This window comes from Anser cygnoides, chromosome 1 (genome assembly GCF_040182565.1).
Source record: "Anser cygnoides isolate HZ-2024a breed goose chromosome 1, Taihu_goose_T2T_genome, whole genome shotgun sequence".
In the NCBI taxonomy this organism is placed as follows: Eukaryota; Metazoa; Chordata; class Aves; order Anseriformes; family Anatidae; genus Anser; species Anser cygnoides.
The window spans coordinates 154,541,851-154,562,663 of NC_089873.1; the positions used below are offsets into that span (position 1 = coordinate 154,541,851).

At 38.6% G+C, this 20,813-nt stretch overlaps 1 protein-coding gene across 9 annotated transcripts in view; it reads left to right on the forward strand.

Annotated features, from left to right (window-relative positions):
* The window catches only part of NALCN (sodium leak channel, non-selective), a 236,279-nt gene that overhangs the window by 116,644 nt on the left and 98,822 nt on the right, over positions 1-20,813 (forward strand). For all 9 annotated transcript variants that reach the window (XM_048072668.2, XM_048072666.2, XM_048072665.2 and 6 more), the window contains 2 exons: positions 8,171-8,302; positions 16,055-16,222. In XM_048072668.2, the coding sequence (XP_047928625.1) occupies positions 8,171-8,302; positions 16,055-16,222 (300 nt within the window). The remainder of the gene's footprint in view (positions 1-8,170; positions 8,303-16,054; positions 16,223-20,813) is intronic.

Here is a 20,813-nt window from a genome sequence, read left to right on the forward strand (position 1 = left end):
GTGCTCTAAGAAAAGCACCAGGTACCATAAGACTTACAGTGCAGTTACAAATTCTAATGCCCCCACAGGTCACGGTGGTGCTGCACATGGAAATGAGCTAGAAGCCATACTGCCTTCATGCCACTGCATTGGCGCAATCTAGGCTGTAACAGGCCTGTGAGCAAAAAAGATTGGAGTAGCATAAATATAACCATTTCAATTGCGATAACTATTTTAAAATATAAAAATATCAACTCTCTTGTCCACATGTAAATAACAACTTTCATAAACCAAAAGCTATTCTATCTACCTGAACGGGTCGTGTTGCAGTAGGCATGTGTAGACATTAGTACAAATAATCCGCAACACCACTGTAGTGATAGGTGCAAAATTAACCACAATAATCATGTAGCTAATGTACAGTCTTTTGATAGCCATATCCGCAAGCTTTGCTGGAGTATTTTAGTAGGACCTAGCTTCCTTAGGTAAATGGCAAAAGCTAATGAAGACGAAAAGGGAGTAAAGAGCTTGCCCAAGCCATCCTATTCAAACATGGAGGAGGAGATGCTGCTGTTTTATGAAATGTTAAAGTATATCTAAAATACAAAGATATTTTGCATTTTTCCTGTTGATGGATACAAACTTTGAGAGTACTAACTTAGGAGAAAGACTGCATACCCATATAGAGAGTTATCAAAGTCTTTTAGTTAAATGATGTTTACACTGCTCATTAATTGATCTGGTACTTTTAAGAGCTGCCCTGCCAGTCTGACAATTATGTTCTCTGAGCTTTTAACACATTAAATGGCCAAAACAAGCAGAACTTCTTCTGTGTATGAAATTGTCACCGTGTGTTGCTCAGTACTAATAAACTTAAGGACTTTGTAGGTATTTTTTTTATTCTTCAGGCCAATTTGTCACAGCATTTTTTCCTTAGGTCATCACCAAGAGTTAATTATTGTCAAATGCAGTCTGAATTTCCATAAATCTGAACTAAAACCATTGCCCCCTCTGAAGACACCTCTTTCAAGGTTTCATGTGATAATATTGAGCGTTACCGGCTTGGCCAATTTTGAGCTAGTAACATCAGGGTAAAATAGCCCACATGTTACTAGTAGGTCAGTCAGACCCTAGAAGTTTGCAATGCATACCTGCTCACTTGGTAAGTAAGGTCTGTTATAGACTTGAAATAAAAATATGATGTAAAGGATGGTGGTATAAGGAACGACCTTATACAAGCAGAGCCCACAAAAGGTGTTCAGCATCAGGAAAACATACTTCCATCTCATTTAGTTATTCTAGTTTGCATCGTGACTGCATTTTGCATGGAGTGCTGCTTTCCTAACCCAGGGCATATGTGGCTCCGGCTGTGTAAGGTGGCAGCAGCTGTGGATATCCTCCACGGCAGAGAGCTGACAAAGGCCAATTTATGTCACTCATCCTCCCTCTGCCATGTAGGAAGCTGGAAGGAGTATTAGAGCAGTGTACTACGTTCTGACACTCCTGGAGTGACAAAAGCCTGCTTTAGGCCCATGTGTGGTAAAGCTCTGTCAGACTAAGTGACCCAGGTAGTATTCTCCAGTCAGCAATTCATGTCATTGCTTACTTGAGCTTTCGGGTGAATCTGCAATGTTAAATATAGGGGGGTTTGTTTGTTTGTTTGGTTTCATTTAGAGTGCCTCAGCTGTAATAAACACATTCCTAATGGAAAGAAAAAATAAAAATGTAGAATTTTAGAAGGCTTTTCTGCTCTCATGAAATTCCAGTCTACTCACAAAGCAAATGTTCAATTCCCTTGTGTGTTTCCAAACACTGAAAGAGTTTGGATTGTTCAAGGTTTGTCCTACACTGGTTTTGAGGGCCCTGGAAGGTTTAATGCCCCGTGCCATCCACATTCATCACATTGTTGTCCTGGACACTGAGAACCGTCATACTGCATGAAGCCAGATGCTGGCATTAGAAGTGACTCACAGTAGATGTAAGAAATTCTTCACTGCTGTAGCTGATTGATGGCAGCAACAGGACATTTCACTTGAGACTGCTTCAGCACAGCTAATCGTAGTCCAATTTAATATTAGACTCAATTTTCCCATCATGCAACTGGCTGACAGCAACATCAGAACATTTCTCTCATCTTATTCCTGCACAGTTTAAGAAACGTACATCCAAGGGCTGAGAAAGGTCAGTAAATTAAACAAGAACAAAACCTGGCATTATGTCCCTTTCAAGTTTGCAAAGAGAATTTTCCATGGCTCTGTGCTCTGAAAAGGGCTGTACTCCAAATGACACACTGCTAATCTGGTGATCCAAAATAATTTTTAAGGCTTGGGTAAGTGCTGTGGGCTAAATTCAGCTTTTTCTTACACTTCGTTCCAAATGTCCTACAGAAATTTGTAGAGACAGTGAAGACTTGTGGTCAAACATTACAATAGAGGTGCAGCTGAGCCACTTCAAGGGTACAAATCCAAATTAAATTCTGTGATGCAAAAGGAACAAAATAAGACAGATGAAAGTAGGGGGGAAGCTGGGCACAGTAGGTGTGTGGGCTAGATTGATCTCCTAAGGATATTGCAGTCTGTCACAGAGAGGCCAACAGGAAGGAAGCTTATCATGTATAGTGTTCATGACAGGTGAGCAGCTAGATTTTGCAATGCTAAAGAAAAAAATAAGAAAGTAGCCCATTCGATGTTTCAAGGCACAGTAATAAAGATGTCATAAAGGGTCACACAGCTAATCTAAATCCAGTTATTTGTTCCTCCAGGAAGAATATTTTGTGCTTGTATATAATGAGCATGTATTCACCTTTGATACCAAAAAGTTATAATAGAATATGAAGCCACAGGATGCATATATGGCGCCCGTGAGCAGCCCAGTCCTGGGATTTAAAAGTAATGAGTTTCTGATTTGGGTCTCCTCAGCATACTGTTTTTGCTGTGCATGTGCTCACATACTTGTGTCTTGCAGGCCCTCTGGGCTTTCTGTCTTTCTGCTAGCAACAGGCTGCTTTTGACATTGCCTGCCACAGCCATCTCCTAATCTGCTGCCTCATCCAGGTGTTGCTGCCTTTATATAGCCAGTGCCTAGCTTGTATCCTGTCTGGACCTCTTTCATTATTATCTTGGTGCTGAATTGTGATATGCAAACATAATACTGTTAGCTAAATTGTCTACTTTCAGTTTATCTGAGAGGGGAAGGCAGCATTTACTAATTGACAAGAAGCTTTATTGAATGTTACTGAGCTTATTATACTTCTGTTAGCATATTATTTACATTTTTGCATCTTTTTTTCCAGAATTAAATATAGCACTGGAAAACCTTTTTACGAGTATCCCAAGATACAGACTGTAATGAGATAATATGCATGTTTACACATGTATACCAAAGTGGTTTATGTATGTTTAGTCTTCTAGTACCATTTTTCTTTCCTGATTTTGTTTTTGTTTTTACAAAGGGAGAGAAAAGTGCATTTTACAGCCTGACTTACTAGTTTTTTTTAGCAAGTCCTTTCACAATTGAGACAGAATACTTTTTGTTACTATGAAGGAAATTTTGACACTTATTAAAAATACAGTGTAAAATATGCAGAGAGACTAGCTGTCTGTTTAGAACTTGTGTGAAATAGAAATGTAACAGATAAGATGCTACCTGTTCTGAATCATACACTTACAAAAATGCATGCTTGAAAACAGTAGTCATGTCTTTTATTATCGTATCCTGATAGCATGCCTTGTACATTAAAAATAAAAGCAAGACCTCATTTAGCCACTCAAGTTTTAGTGACTTCACTGCACTTTAGGCATTGTTATGAGCCAAGGCTTGTTATGTACATTTCTGCCTGTCAGGCTTTATCTCCTAATCCCTTTCTTGGTGGGAATATATAAGCATTTTTTTGTGCCACTAGGTTTAAAAGAAAGCCAGTTGGAATTAGTGTTGGACTGTCCTCTGTCTCCAATGTTAACAGTGAATCACAGATTAAATCCAGATGTTAAGAGGCAAGAGGCACTCCTGTTAGCTGAATGCATGCATCTGTGCAAATCCTCCACTCCACTGCAATTTAAGTGGAATTCAAATAGAATGAATTCTCCTTTTAGCAAGTCTTTGCTAAAATCCTGAACAACTGCTGGTCCTTGCAACCTGCCATATGTAGTGTACTCTGTTCTAGTTTGTCCAAAAAAGGACAAAAAAAAAAAGAACTAAGTAAAACACAGCAGGACTCTAGTTCAGTCAAGACCCTAAGCTCCTGGCAGGGTTAAACATAAAATGTAAATATGTCTTTGTCAACATAGCCTCAGCTCACTGAAGACCGAGTTAGTATTTTACAAATATGTGTACAAGTCTTCTAACAGTTAATTTATCCTTACAAATATAAATACATATGTTACTTACTTCTACTATAACGTTTTCATGTTCACAGTCCCCCATTTTTTTCAGGGGCATTTTAACCTCCCTGATATTTGCGGGAGGTGCAACACAGCAGGGAGCAAGCAATCCAGGAGATTTCTGGAGTGCTGTGATGGTAGCTTCCTAACACAGGCTGAGGAGATGATGATGGCAGGTGTTCTGGCTGGACCTCTTAGAAACAAAGAGGAACTGGTTGGGTTGTGAGAGTCAGGGCAGCCTTGGCTGCAGTGACCATGAAATGTTGGAGTTCAGGGTTCTGCAAGGAGGGGATAAAGCTAAAAGCAGGGCCATGACCCTGGAGTTCAGGAGAAACTTTTTCTGGTTGGGTATCTGCTTGGGAGAATTCTGTCAGATACAGTTCTGAAGAGAAGAGAGTCTAGAACAGCTGGCTGATTTTCAAGGATCTTCTACAGGCTTCAGAATGTTTCATCCCCAAGTACGGGAAATCAAGAAAATGTGGCAGGAGTCTCACGTGGATGAAAAAGTAGAGGCTGTCAAAACTCATACATAAAAAGGAAGCACACATGAGGTGGAAGCTGGACCAGGTAGCCCATGAGGAATACAGAGCTACTGTCTGAGCAGAGATGGGGTACTGCTACTATTGGGCGGAGATGGGATTAGGAAAGTCAAAGCCCACATGGAGTTGAATCTGCAACATGAAGGGCCTCCATGGGTATAACAGCAGCTAAAGGAAGACTAGGGAAAAAATGGGCCTGCTGCTGAACGGGTTAGGGAAGCTGGTGACGTGGAAATGGCTGAGATACTTTGTGCCTTCTTCACCTCAGTCTTGATGGGTAAGACTGACCTTCAGGAATCCCAAGTCCTGAAACTCATGAGAAAGTCTGGAACCATTAGTGGAAGAGAATCAGGTTAAGGAACATTTAAACAAACTGAACATGCAGAAGTCCATGCAATCTGATGGGATACATCCATGATTGCTGAGGGATCTGGACAATGTTCTTGCAAGGCCATGCTTTGTTCATCAACATCCTCTTTAATGACCTGCAACTCCGCAGCAGCAGAGTTTCAGCAACTCTGCAAATAATAGAAAACTGGTAGGAGTGGCTGATCAGCAGATGATTGTGCTGCCATTTAAAGGGTCCTTGTTAGGCTGGAGAACTGACCCAACAAGAACTTCAAGATACTCAACAAGGGGAAGTGCAAAGTCCTGCGCTGAAGGAGGAATAAACCAGTGTAGGCTTAAGACCAATCAGCTGGAGAGTAGCTTAGCAGAAAAGTCCTTGCAAGTTTGGAGGGACAAGTTGAACAAGTCAGCAATGTGCCACAAAGAAGGCGAACAGCTCTCTGGCCAACATTAGGAAAAGTGTTGCCAGCAGATTGAAGGAGGTGATCCTTCCCTTCTACTCAGCACTGGTGAGGCCACACTTGGAGTGCTGGGTCCAGTTCTGGGCTCGCCAGTACAAGAGAGATGTGGACATACTGGAGAGAGTCCAGCAAAGGGCCACAAAAATGATTAAGGGACTGGAGCACCTCTCCTATGAGGAAAGGCTGAGAGAGCTGGGACTTTTAGCTTAGAAAAGAGAATGTGGAACCTCTTGAATGTCTATGCATACCTGAAGGGAGAGTGAGAAGAAGATAGAGCCAGGCTCCTTCAGTGGTGTCCAGTGACAGGACAAGAGGCAACAGGCACAGACTGAAGCACAGCAAGTTCCAGCTGAATATGAGGGGGCACTTCTTTACTGTTGGGGTGACAGAGCACTGGAACAGGTTGCCCAGAGAAGTTGTGGAGTCTCCTTCTCTGGAGATATTCAAAACCCTCCTGGATGCCATCCTGTGCAATGTGCTGAAGTGATTGTGCTCGGCAGGGGGGTTGGACTAGATGATCTTCAGAGGTCCCTTCCCACCTTGACCATTCTGTGATTCTAAAAGACTGTAGATATTAGTGACCATTCATTCACAGATGGTTTAATGTATAGTAACACCATATTCTTCCTGTTGATGCTGTAGGCTTCTACTAGAACAGGTAACAAAAAGCATTTAGTGCACAGATATGTGAAGCTCTGCTAGGAGGCTGTCAGCATTTCACATGGCTGCCCATTCAACAGTTCCAGGTGGAGTTCATCTCACCTACATTTAAACATGCTTATGTAGAGGTTTACATACAAACTTGTCAAGGCAGAGAAGGGACCTTGAAGATACTTCAAGTTTATTGGGCCAGATGTGGAGATCTACTATAGAATAATATATACTTTTAGGCAAGAGTTTCACATTTGTTGAATCATAGAATCATTAAGGTTGGAAAAAGCCTCCAAAATTATCTGGTCCAACCATCACCCTACCACCAATATCACCCACTAAACCATGTTCCTAAGCATCACGTCCAGCCTTTCCTTAAACACCCCCAGAGACGGTGACTCCACCACTTCCCTGGGCAACCCACCCCAATGCCTGACTGCTCTTTCCGAGAAGAAATCTCTTCTCATTTCCAACCTAAACCTCCCCTGGCGAAACTTGAGGCCATTCCCTCTAGTCCTGTCACTAGTTATCTGTGAGAAGAGGCTGACCCCCAGCTCCCCACACCTTCCTTTCAGGTACCTGTAGAGAGCAATAAGGTCTTCCCTGAGCCTTCTCTTCTCCAGACCAAACAACCCCAGTTCCCTCAGCTGCTCCTCACAGGACTTGTGTTCCAGGCCCTTCACCAGCGTCGTAGCCCTTCTCTGGACACACTCCAGAGCCTCGATGTCCTTCTTGTACTGAGGGACCCAAAACTGAACACAGTACTCGAGGTGCGGCCTCACCAGAGCCGAGTACAGGGGGACGATCACTTCCTTGGTCCTGCTGGCTACACTATTCCTGACACAAGCCAGGATGCTGTTGGCCTTCTTCGCCACCTGGGCACACTGCTGGCTCATATTCAGGTGGGCATCAATCAGCACCCCCAGGTCCTTTTCCTCTGCACAGCTTTCCAGCCACTCTCCCCCAAGTCTGTACCATTGCATGGGGTTGTTGTGACCAAAGTGCAGGACCTGTCACTTAGCCACATTGAATATCATCCCATTGGCCTCTGCCCATCAATCCAACTTGCCCAGGTCCCTCTGCAGGGCCTTCCTACCCTCCTGCAGATCAACACTTCCCCCCAGCTTGGTGTCATCTGCGAATTTACGGTGGGTTCACTCAGTTCCCTCATCCAAATCATCAGCAAAGATATTAAATAGGATGGGCCCCAACACCGACCCCTGGGGAACACCACTCGTGACTGGTCGCCAGCTGGATTTATCTCCATCCATCACCATTCTCTGGGCCCAGCCATCCAGCCAGTTTTTAACCCAGCAAAGAGTGTACCTGTCCAAGCCATGGGCTGCCAGCTTCTCCAGGAGAATACTGTAGGAAAATCCCATATCACTTGTCTTTCTTGGAGCAAAGGCAATGATGAAGATAGAATTGATGTTACTTGATCCTGAGCAAGTCAGTAAGATCTGCATGAAGAAATCAAATGGAGTATTAACCAAGGGGAACTGAGTAGTTAGAAATATGATTTAGGCTTTAAACTTACTAAAGTAATGTAAATCACGTTACATCATAAACCTCCAGTAAGAAGCCAATTGGCAAATAACAAACTGAAAAGTAAAAAAAATATATATAATCTTGCATATATAAACCAGCTGAAGCAATATATTGGAATATTTTTAAAGATTAATAACTTAGAATTTTGTAAAAAAGCTTTATAAAACATATTATTATAGCTGAATGTATTTTGACAGTGTAATAAAGCTTTATAATGCATGTGGTTGACTCATTTTGATGATACAATTTTCTTTTTCTTTTGCAGAAAATGATGAGGTCATCAGTGTTTCATATGTTCATACTAAGCATGGTGGCTGTAGATGTGATTGTTGCTGCTAGTAACTACTACAAAGGAGAAAATTTCAAGAGACAGTATGATGAATTTTACCTAGCTGAGGTGAGTATGCTGAAATGACTATCTAGATGTTTTTGAAGATAAGCTAAAGTAGAAAATGTGAATGTCAAGCACATTTAAGTGCGTAATTTTTTTATTCCCTGAAGCATTCCAAGAATTCTTTGCTAACTTGTTCAAGTTCCTCTGTCTGACAATGTCTGACAGCCCTATTTTACAACCTTTTGAAAGGTAATTTCCTCAAACAAAATGTCAGTGGTAATGAGCTGAGGCTTAAGTATAACATTTGCAGGCAATGCATGGCTGCTGAGTTGCTATCTTTTTCTAGCAGAACTGTAACATTCATAAGAATTTAACTTTAAAAAATGGCAAAACTCTGTCTTTAAATATTGTATTTCTTTCTAAATCATCTTTGTTTGACATATATGGGTCTTCAAGATAGTCCTTGAGCATAGCCAGAATAGTGTTGCAAGTAGCCTGGCTTCAGTAACCTCAAGAGCACACTGCAAAGAAACATTTATTCAGTCTTAAATTTAGCGAAGGAGAAGGATGTGCTCCTGGACCAGTGAAGCAGAGGAAAACAGTTTCTTTTTATGTGGCATTCTGGCTGAGAGCCTGCTTGACTGTTTAGTTTGTCAAAGATATTGCTGTAGAGCACGTGCTAAAGTGCCTAGAACATTGCTTACATGATTTTTTTAGTTTTTTAGTTTAGTTCAGTTATCAAAAAAATAAATAAAAGCTTTGAAGTCTTTGATAGTAATGTATAGGTATAGCTTCAAATAGATATTTTTTCTGAATCAAGAGTGAAATCAGTACTGTAGGATTCCTTATTAACAATACTTAATTCCAGGAGCACTATGAAGTGTCACTTTACCTGAGGATAAAGCCACCACTGCTGAAATTCACTGAGATTGGTTCTCTGAAGATGCTAATCACAGTTGCCTGGACTGTACACGTCTAGCTGAGTGGTTACTGCAGTTCCCCCCTGACTTCAGTAATTACACAGTCCTTCTTTGGAGCCGGAGGGTCCAGTTGAAAAGAAGAAGCCCTGAGAGTAATTTATGGCCTCACTTCCTGAAGGCTGACATTCTTAGACTAGGGCACTTGACAGCATGTTTTGACTTGTGATTCCACTGCCTCTAGTATTGCCTTCAAGGCTGACAATGACAGTGGCAGAAGAATTGCAAGTCAAGAAGTTTGATGGCTTGTACTCTTGGGGTTTTAAATGTCTGAATAGACTTGTGAGTCACACTGAAGTGCTCAACTTTAAAAACTTAAACCTTGTAGTGCTTAACATTAGGGTGGTTAATGCATTTCATTGTTTTAAGGGAAGTTGAGTTGGTACTCATTTTTAAATTTCTGTTAGTTTTAGAATTTGTATGTGATCTCTTTAAAGTTCAACAAAGCAGAGACTTCACCAATTCTGAGAAAAAAACATGAAAACAAAGAAAAATTAGAGGTAGCACCAGAGTCCAAACCTTCAAAAGAGTGCAGGTTGCATCAGTGCTGCACCATTCCCTGTTCTATCTCAGGCAACTGAGGATGGCTGTATTTTGTATGAATATTGAGTAAATGTTGGCCTTGACCTAGGAAAAATACCTAAAACAGAAGCTGCGTATGCCAGTATACCTGTCTTTGTTACTGGGGTTTGTGTGAAAAGCAAAGGCTAATGCATGTGAAATTAACCACTCTAGTTCTGTGTTCTCCTCCTTTCTTTCAAGTGGTAACAGAAGTGGATGACTAAATAGCACCCTAAAATGTCAAACTGAATAGTAATTAGGAGGGATGGATATCTAAGACTACTATGAATGTTTGTTAGTCATCATTGCTGGTTGGCAAATTGTGTGATTGTTTCCTCACTGAAACCTGGGATCACAGCCTTGAAGTATAACACTCTCAACCTTATCCCTCCTCTTAGAAGAGAAACTAACTTTTCGGCATTTCATTAAACCTCCTTGTCTTTCTGGGCATTTGAGTTCCAGCAAAATTATATGCTAGATTGAAATTTCTTTAAAATGGCTGTTAAAGTCAGGGTGTTTGAACTCCTTAGCCAAGTCCATTCACAGATGAAGACAGCCCATTTGCCAATATGCACTTTAAAATGTTCAGAAAATATTTAATGTTTATTATAATATATTCTGATAGTACTTAATAGATTTAATGGATTTTCCTATTATCAAATATGCAAAGTGTTTTGAAAGGAAGGGATCTATTCAAAAAACCTTTAAATATACACAGTTTTAAGAAATCCAGTAAACTTTGTCATTGTTAAACTGAATAAACATCTGTATAAAATCAGTCCTTTCCCATATCATAGCAATATATCCCATACTGCTGATCAGCAAATGGTAGGAGTCATGTCAGATCTCAAATGTGGAATTCACCGTACATCTCAAAAAAACAAGTTCTGGCTTAGTTACACTGTTTAGAACCAGAATTTCAGTCAGAAGGTAGCTAAGTGGTGGCTCATATTTTCAAATTATAAGCAAGACTAAACAACCTCCTCCCAAAGAACTATGAAACTACTTTGTTCCAGACATTAAACAAGTTCTTAAAAAAAGCCCACACATTTAACATACTGAAATTATCTCAACTTTTAGACAGTTGTCATAGAAAGAGTAATTGTGAAATGTATTATCTTTGAAATGTATTATCTTTATTTTGTCTTGAGTTCTGAGCATATTCTAAAAACAACATGAATGTGAAAGAAGATGATCCTGGGAATAAGATGTTGGAATAAAACCAACAAAGTCTGGATTCTCTTATGATAACCCCTGCAGCGTTGACAATATTTTCACTTCATAGAAGTGAAGACAGTGAAACTCATTTTAATCTCCAGGCCGGAATGAATAATTAAATCAGCATTAAAGCCTGAGACCATGAACTTTTCATGGAAGGCATTTTTTCTTTATGCCCAGGATACAGCAAGTGGAGCCTGGATTCTTAACAAAATAACTTTAATTCTATTTATATTCAAAATAGGAAACGCTGCATGTGCTATTTCTATTTTGGCACTGAATATATAGTATAATTATGCTTTTATTAATCAGTGCTAGAAATACTCTCTTCCACATCTATTTGAAGTCTAGGGTTTAGTGTTTTTTTTTCAACAGAAATACTTGCCAGGGTTTTATACTTCAAAATGAGTGTATTGTGTAGATTAGTGTACTAAATTTCTGACCTATGAACAATGTCTCATTTTCTTTAAGGATATATTTTTCTGTCTCTGCATAGCTTAGATTGATCAGAATACCGCTTTATTAGTGAGGAAGCTGTCAGAAAAATAATTTGCTTACATTCTACATGTTTACTTTTCTATAAGCTAAATTAGTCTGGAATAGAGAAAGGTATTCTGTTTATCTGTAAGGCATACTGGTTTGATATCCATTTGGCTTTTGTTTCTTTTGTTGTTTGTTTTTTAACCTGTGATGCATTCACTACAGAACCTATGAAAATCAAATAACAACCCCCTAGTACTTTATGGCAGGTGGTATAAAATGCAGCATCAGAAGAGCTGAAGAGCCTAAAAAATCCTAGGAAAGAAGAGAAACTGATAAGCTGGTTTCATTTCCTACTCAGTTATTGTGAATCTTATTATTCACAGCACAGTGTATACAAATAAATTGTTTTTAAGAGCCTTAAAAAGGCTGCATACTCAAAGAATGCAGACTATTCCACAGTGACTGTGTCGTTTCCTTGGTGAGGGACTGGTTTGAGCAAGATGCACTGCTGTTGCTTTTTATTTTCCATTAAACTGGTCTGGAGAAAGCTTTCCCTTCAGAGACAGCTTACTGGAGCAGCCAACAGCAGTGAGGATTCCCTTTGCTTAAGGAAATGGCCAGACAGGTTAAAGCAAATGCATCCAGCTAGTGCCTTTTCCAGAAGTCATCCTGGAAGCTGCTGGCTTAAGGAGCAGATGTAGTCTAAAAAAGTAGCTCCATTCTCATGGTCACAAGTTGTAGTGGCCTATAAATGCACAACTATGTCCATTTAAACCAAACAGACAAGCCTAAGTTAAGTTACTGAGATATTCAGTACCAAGAAAAAAATCCTGCTTTTTTGTTGTTGTTGGAAAGAGAAGACAGTCTCAAAAGAAAACAAGGCAAAGGTGAGGCAAAAAGAGGGTAGAAATGAATTCTAAACCCAGGTTCTGTTGTTTGCATGATTTAGTATACCCGGTAGTAAATAGAAATTGGGGAAGCTTTTCAGCTTGTATACATCAGCAAAGGAAGCAAAGAGAGACTTAACAGGATGAGCCAAGAAAACCGTACATTATCTGCAAACTTGGAAAGAGTAGAGCTCCAAACTCATTTTGGTAGTCATGACTGAGGGCGTTGACTTAACCTGCTCAATACCTAGACAAAACAGTGCTGAATGTTTGTCTTTATGCAACTGCCACAGTGTCTTCCATTAACGGAGGTTACACATTAGAAGTCTTACCAGGCACAGGTGGGATTCCTACAAGTACTGTTTCAAAGGGCCTGAAAAATGTTGCTGAAGGCAGCATTAACACTATAAAGCTTCCAGGTGGCTGGCTGGGAGGCAGCCCTCAGAGAGCAGTGGGGTATCTCCTCCATTGCCTCCCTTGCCTTCCACCCTCATTTCATCATTCAGAGCAAGGACAGCCAGGCATGTTGGCAAAGCAAAGTTTGCAAACTGGTGGAGGATGGCCACTCATGTGTTACACCTGTTTTTCGTGTGCAGGTCTGTTCTGGCTTCTTAGGTGAATCTGCTTTTCCCCTGTCTCTACAGCAATGGAAGGAGTGATTTCAGCTTAAAAAAATGTCTGTAAAATTGCATTACATTTCACACCTAAGAAAAAGTTCTACTCAGATATTCTCAATCTTCTCCTGTAATTAATTACAAGGAAGGAAAAAAAATACAAGCTCTGTCAGCAGGAAGACAGGTGTATAAATGTAATCAGATGTTATGCAAACCATTTGATACATTTTTAAGTGCTAGTGGTTTGAATTCGTTTGACAAGCATGTAAAATGCAAATGATCCCGCCCACACATTTTTAGAATAAATTAAAATACACTTAACATCATATTTGTTAGTCTTGTCCCTAATGGGAAGGCTATGTGCTCTGAAGTATGTATGTGTGTATTTAAATAGTATTGTTATTCCACCTGCTCTGAAACTGAATTCCAGCAGCTTTCTACCCCCCATTCCTAATTTGCACCCCTTATTCTGTTAAGACTTAATTAGATCTGTTTTACTTCAGAAATGAGCTTTCATTTTTAAAAATTTTGATATAGCATTTTCCTTGTGTTCTAGATAGAGGTTTTCATGTGGAGGAGTAGTTTCTTCAGACTTGACATATTGTTCTCCCAGAGCTCTTTGAACTATAAGAGCTGAAAAAAATAGGTAGATACATTTGAGAATACGAGCATCCTGTGTACATTAATGTGTGTATATATGAAATCACACAAATATTTATTTGCAATGTTTCTTTCCTAATTTAATGAAAGATTTGGAGGGCTATGAAGCATTTTTCCGTGATTTAATCATTCAGAGGGTATTTGAAGCCTGGTAATTGTTTTGCATGCCTTGAGAAAGCCATGTTAGTATAGCTGATAGCACCACCCATAAACAGCTGTATGGTCTAGAGGAATTAGCATAGGACATATACTTAGTGTTTAATTTCCATCATTACTCCTTCTTGTGATAGTCCTGTACACATAAAATATATAAAATTTTAATTAGCTGTCTCAAAAACAACATCTTTCATGTTGATAAATGTATTTTTGATGGACTGAAGTGTTTAAATTTTAAATAACGTAAGTACTTAAGGCAGAATCCCAGAGACTGTCACTGTCAGATTCAGGATTCAAATATTAGTTTCTAACTTTGTTACCACCTACCAAATCCAGTAAGCCTCATTGCGATCAGTTAATCTCTCCATCTTTTACCATAACATTCTGTAATAAAAAAAAGACTAATAACACTTTAGCTCAAAGAAGGTTTGAGCTGTACTTTGTTAATGTTTGCACAGCAGTTGTAAATTATTGTTTGTATATAGATACCACCTAATGTTATTTCAGTGTCTCCTTTATGCCCTGAAGCATGTTAAGGGTCAGAGAGAAAGACTACTGAGAGAAGGAAAAACATCTTTTCCATACTGGGTTTCGTGGCTGCTGGGAAATGAGGGAGAGAATATCTCAGAGTATACAGAGAGGTAAATGAAGAAAGCAAGTGGGAAAGAAGTGTGTCTAGCCAGGATGGTTTTTGTTAATGAGAGAAGAAAGAGAGTAAGTTTTGAAGATATAAATCTATACAGAATTGTCTCCCTTTTTTCAAGGTGTATATCATGCATTTCACTGCGTAACTATTTCAGGAAAGGCCTCTATAAGAACCCCATGGGTTATACAGTTTTTTTCCTCTGTAACTTCTCTCCTTATTCCCTCTGCTCAACTTCTTTAACACCATCTCTTTTTAAAATTGTGAAAATTTGCCAATTCTGGATTGAGCTTGAATCTCCTCTTCTTTGTTTTTGTTTTAATGATTAAGTCCCATCACCCCTTTTTTTAACCTGTTTCAGTTGTTTTATTACTATGGAAGTTTTTGGAAAATTGAAGTAGCAATTTTGATCTTACCAATGTATATAAATATCTTAAGAGACGTTGTCAACATGATGGGGCCAGACTCTTTTCAGTGGTGCCCAGTCATAGGACAAGAAGCAAGGGGCACAAACAGAAACCCAGGAAGTTCCATCTGAATATGAGGAAGAACCTTCTGTGCTCTGAGGGTGACAGAGCACTGGAGCAGGTTGCCCAGAGAGGCTGTGGAGTCTCATTCTCTGGAGATACTCAAAACCCACCTGGATGTGATCCTCTAGGTGACCCTGCTTGAGCAAGGGGGTTGGACTACATGATCTCCAGAGGTCCCTTCCAACCTCAGCCATTCTAGGATTCTGTAGTTTTCAAACAAGGCACCTTTTAACTTCGGTTTCTTTCTTAGATCTCTTAAAATTTTTCAGACAGCTTATATGTGTTGCTTCACATTTGGAAAAAAGTCTCTTCAGGTTTTCCTTCTTATACATGTACACAAAGTGAAAAGTTAATTGGATCTATTATTTCATGCCCTCCAGATTGTGACATCTACATGTCTGGGTGTTAGGACTTCAGAAATGTTCACAAAGTGTACATTTTAAGGAATGATATGAGCAAAAAAATAAAAAAAAAAATTAAAAAAAGACAACATTTTATAAAAGAAGTCTGATCTGAATTTAACATTAGGGTATTAATCAACAAATTTACAAATTGAGCATACAACTCTTGAAAACTTAGGTGTCTGATTGTACAACTGTTTGTATGAATAAGTCAATTTTTCAACTATTTGTAAGGGAAGCTGAATAAAGAATTTGACTAGTTTTTTGGTGCAGTAGATGTAATTACTTAAAGGAATAGTAGATACATGATTTGTCACAGTTGATTTTCATTATATTATCTTTTTTTTTAAATAAATCATTTTAATAGTTATTTATAAATATGTGTATTAACAGAAAGCTTTCAAAATATAACAATTTCTGTAAATTGTTCTGAAAATGTAAAAATTCATTTCAGTTCTATATATTTCATAGTTGACCAATGAACAAATAAGTGCCATGCAATCACAGAATTTTTTAAAAAATCTATTATTCATTGTTTATTACGTTTAGAGAATGATTGTTTTTCCTAATACAATGAAGATCTTTATTTTTACCAAACAAAACCTTTATAGGTGTTATGACATAGAAAGTTTTAATTGAACTCAGTGTTTTGAACACTTCTCTCTCTTTTTATATATTCGTCTAGGTTGCTTTTACAGTTCTGTTTGATTTAGAAGCTCTCCTGAAGATCTGGTGTTTGGGTTTCACAGGATACATCAGCTCATCTCTTCACAAATTTGAGTTACTACTTGTAATTGGAACCACTCTTCACATTTATCCAGACCTCTATCACTCTCAGTTTACATATTTCCAGGTACGATCAGCTACGTTCACATTTTACCCTAAATACCAATTAAAAACATTACCCATCAAAAGGAGTATATATTTCACTCGCATTTACTTCTATTCTCAGATTACTGATGTTCTCACACTATGGACTCCTGCTGAAAATGTCTTTTAAATTCCAGCTAAGTCTGTTCTTAACTATGTTTCTTGGGTGGATTTACAGAAATAGGATTATTTCTACCTTCGTCTAGCAGTCCTGCAACTTTCTGTTTTCAGTAACTCCCATTTTATTTTTTTTCAGTAACTCCCATCTTATCTAGGCTGCACTGTTCAGTAGGTTCTGGATTAGTTTATTCTTCGTCCTTCATTCAGCTTTGACCTTGCATACAGCTGTTTACTTTGTCACCTTCCTGTAGAGTCCACCACTGCTTTCCTGTCTTCCGTCCCTGACACCTCAACAAACTTGCTGTTGCTCCTTCAAATCTTAATGTCTGCAGCAGCCACATCTCTAACCGAGACAAGTCTCCACTCCAGTCATTGTGTGTTTTCTCCAGAACCATCTTAGGGTTTGATTTATAGCTCTCTAACCATTCCTAATTGAGAGGGAAAGTGTGTCGAGGCTCTTCCTACATTTTCACTTTGGAAGAGTAGGGAATAGAGACGAGGAAAGATTGATTAATTAGACTTCTGAATTCTTCTTCTGCAAACCAATCCAACCAATTCCCTGTTCAGCCTCATCAGAGTGCTTAGGGTTGTGCCAGTTGTGGGATAAGGTGTTAAGATTTATTATAATGTGCTATATTCTACACTGCAGAAGAAAGTGATTTTCTTTAAAAAAAATACTAAAGGATGCATATCATGTTTGTCCATTATTCAGCAGTGGATTGTCATGATGCAAGGTTAATAATAAGTAAAGGCAAATAATAAATGGCCTGACAGAATCCTGTTGATATATGTGATTAGCTCCAGTAACACCCAGTAATCAAGTGAGTACACTATGAGGGTGGCACTCTCTCCAGGTGCGGGTTGAAACATAATGGCCTTTTCAGACTTCTCCAAATCCCATCTTGTATTTTTTCTACAAACCTGCTCAAGAAGGATTTCAAAATTTCAAATTCTGTTTTGCTTTCACCTGGTACCATTTGAAAGCTTTTACATGGTTATACCTTTGATTTTTCTGTCCAAATGTGTAAAATTTTGTAATTCAAACGTGGCATGATATTCCTAACGTGCAAGAAAGGATACATGTGTAGGAGAATGCCTTTGTACTCCTGTGCAAAAGCACCCAGGAAACCTAACTGGGAGCTCTCAGTTAAATTAGTTAGCCACTTAGTTAACACATTAATACGCAGTTACTAGGGCAGAGCCCGCTCACATTTGTTGATTTCTTTCTAGAATTTTAAAGTATAAATTATGGGCACTTTGGACTAAATACATAATATTATCACTAAATCATAGGACTGAAAGAATAATTAAAATATAGCCAGATGTTGGTAATAAAATAATACAAGAAGTTATTTATTTTTAATGATTTTAAGTAGTTTCCACTTTTTTGTTGTTTTGTGGTTTTTTTCTAAGTGCTTGCTTTTCTGACAGAAAATTTCAGGATATGATTTTTATCAAAATATATGTGTATAAGAGACATACGTTTTACAAGCAGAAACAGTTGCTATGCTGAACGATTTGGGTTGTCTTTTGCAATCCAAATCCCCAAAGAGGCAGATGACAGTAAGGTTGGAAAATACTTTACCTTTGATGTCAGCGTGTAAAGGAAGTACACACCATATTCTCCAGCAACTAAGCTTCTTGGCAAGCTAGATAACACATTTTCAAATCAACCAAGGTCAAAAAGTCTTTTTCACTTGGATAAATCTTGATGCTAGGCAGAGTTCCAGGCCTTTAGATATTAATAATGACAGGTTAAATGTGTTCCTTGTCAGCCAACAAAACAGGTTACTGCAAACACAAGTCTTATTTGACACATTCCAGGATAGTAAGCAGACATATTATTTTCCTTGTCTAGTCTTCCTTAGCATATATTTCAGTCTGCATTATTCATCGGCCTTCATCATTCATTACCTTTTGCCAGCACATCATTTGCTCTTCACCACATTGGCTACTGTCCAGCTTCCCACCTGTCTTTCTTACAACATACAACATACTGACAACATACTCGCTGTATGTTCATTCAAAGCACTTTGCAAAGCTGTCTGTGAAAGAAAATGTCTATGAACAAGCAAGGCACCATTCCGTGGCCATTACCTGTAGAACATCTCATCAGCGGAGAAATGGCAGAATTTGCATATTATTGCAGATATCTGGCATAAAAATGCCAGTTTATTAGAGATTTAAACAGAATTTGAACTACACTGGATTGAAGAGAGTATTTGTGTCTGGGAAAATATTGCTGAGTCATTTTCTGAATAAATATCACTTTTAGGAAATGCAGCTATTATTTGGGACAGAGCGGTGGTTTCTCTTGTAGTTTTATTTTTGATTCATTTTTCAGCATATTTTTACATTTAATCCAGATAGGGTACCTTCTACATCTTTCAAATTTAATACAGTTTGCCATCCAACTACATGGAATGAATAAATGTTCATTACAGTGTACTTTTGCTAGATTTAATTTGTTGCCTAATGAAAATAAATGAAAAATACAGTATCAATAAGATTAGTGTGTTGCTTAAAGGTCAATTAAAGCTCCCCAAAGGAAGGGAAAAAATTAAGGCATTTAGTAAAGTTTATCTAAAGTAAGTTTATCTAAAACACAACTCAGAATACAGACTAGCATGAAATCTTCACTCCACTGGGGTCATTGTTGACACTAGTACTGAAGAACATTTACACACAAAGTAGATGTGCTAACATTTACACTGTAGGTAGATCTTGTAAGTAAAGACACCACATTTAAATGTTCGTAGTACTTAGAATTCTCACTAATGTCTTTGGCTGTCACTGTCTTAGTAACCAGTTTTATGTACTTAGATTATTTGTAATGTGAATACATTACCAACGTTTTTAAGTATCTCACCTTATTCTAACGATGTGAAAGTTAAGCTGTCTAGTGTAAGCTCTCTGTCCAGGGCCCTTTTTAAATATTGAAGACAGCGAAGGCTCCCCCATCTCACACTAGGGGTTTGGCATGTTTGAAATAAGTTGCTCTCTGGTGTTAACTTTCCATCTCCACTTTGACAGTAAAGCCTGTTCTGAGCCCTGCCAGACATTACAGCATATTCTGGGTACTCAACAGATAGGTAGGGAGATGATTTGCATGCAAAATACAAAGGTGTACATTATTAGCAAGCTACAAGGTACATTGAAGTCTTTTTGTGAACAACTGCCATATCCTTCTGTCAATCTTATTTTCTATCCAAAAGCAGCACGGTAATTGTATTTGACTTGCACATAGGGTCAGTCTATAATTGCACTGTAATTCCTACCTTTCAGTTTCAGTGTAATTCATGTGGAAATATGGGCTCTAACTTGGGCTAGAGAATCTTTTTTTTAAGAACTGCCAAATATCATTTGCCCCACAGAGAATCACAGAGTCATAGAATCCTGTCAGTTGTCTCCAGCGACTGCTGTGGTTTGCCACTGCCTCCTGTTGATATTAACGTTCATGTCACTGTTTCTGCCACAGTTTTTTGATCTACATGGGAGGATCAGAGCTTTCACCAGCTTTTCCAAGGTAGATTCAGTAGCGAATGGGTCAGGAATTCCATACATGATCACAGTTCTGCTGCCACTACTAACACTGAGAGGCGTAAAATATGTCAAATACATCAGTGGCCCCCAGTGCTGTTTCCTCTGATATTGAGAAATACCACCCAAAATTCCCTTGTTGTTCAGAGTATGAAATAGCAGCATGTGCTTATTACCAAACTTGCTAGGTTATACTGTACGCAATGTCAAGCAATTTTGCCTTGGGTCACTGAAATGGAAAGATGACCTGTGGAAGATTTGGCAGTTTTCATGCAGATATGTAACCTGGAGTAACAAATAACAAATAACAGAAAAGTTTAGGTTAGAAGTGGCCTTTTAGTATCATCTTGTTCAGCCTGCTGCCCTAAGCAGAGCTTTCTTCAAAGACTATTCAGGACCTTGTCCATTTAAAATAAGTCTGATTTTTTTAACAGTGATGATAAGCAAGCTTTGGAGCAATTTACCTAGCATTGCAATCAATTCTCAGTTGCTATATCAAGACAGATTATTTTGTCCTCTGCTGGAGACCATTCTTATTATTCTGGAATCCCTCATTACATCCAGATTTACTATCTATGATATGTTTTGCGTATGTTTTTGTTCCGTTTGTAACCCCTAAAAAAGCCCCAGCTGCATTTCTGTGATGACAATTGGTCATTGGTGAGTTGATTTTAGCACTTTCACTATACTCCTGTGCCTATACTTTCAAGACCTCTGCTGTCATACCATGCCTGTATACCTTGATGCTGCATTTTATGAAAGGACCATACATAACTTATTCTATGCAAAATTTCAGCTTTTTATTACAATATGTTAGATGCAAAGATATATGGAACAATAAGCATTACAGCACACAATTTTAAAAGGCTATGCAAAAGACAAAATAGACAAAATAATGACCAGTCACCTGATCA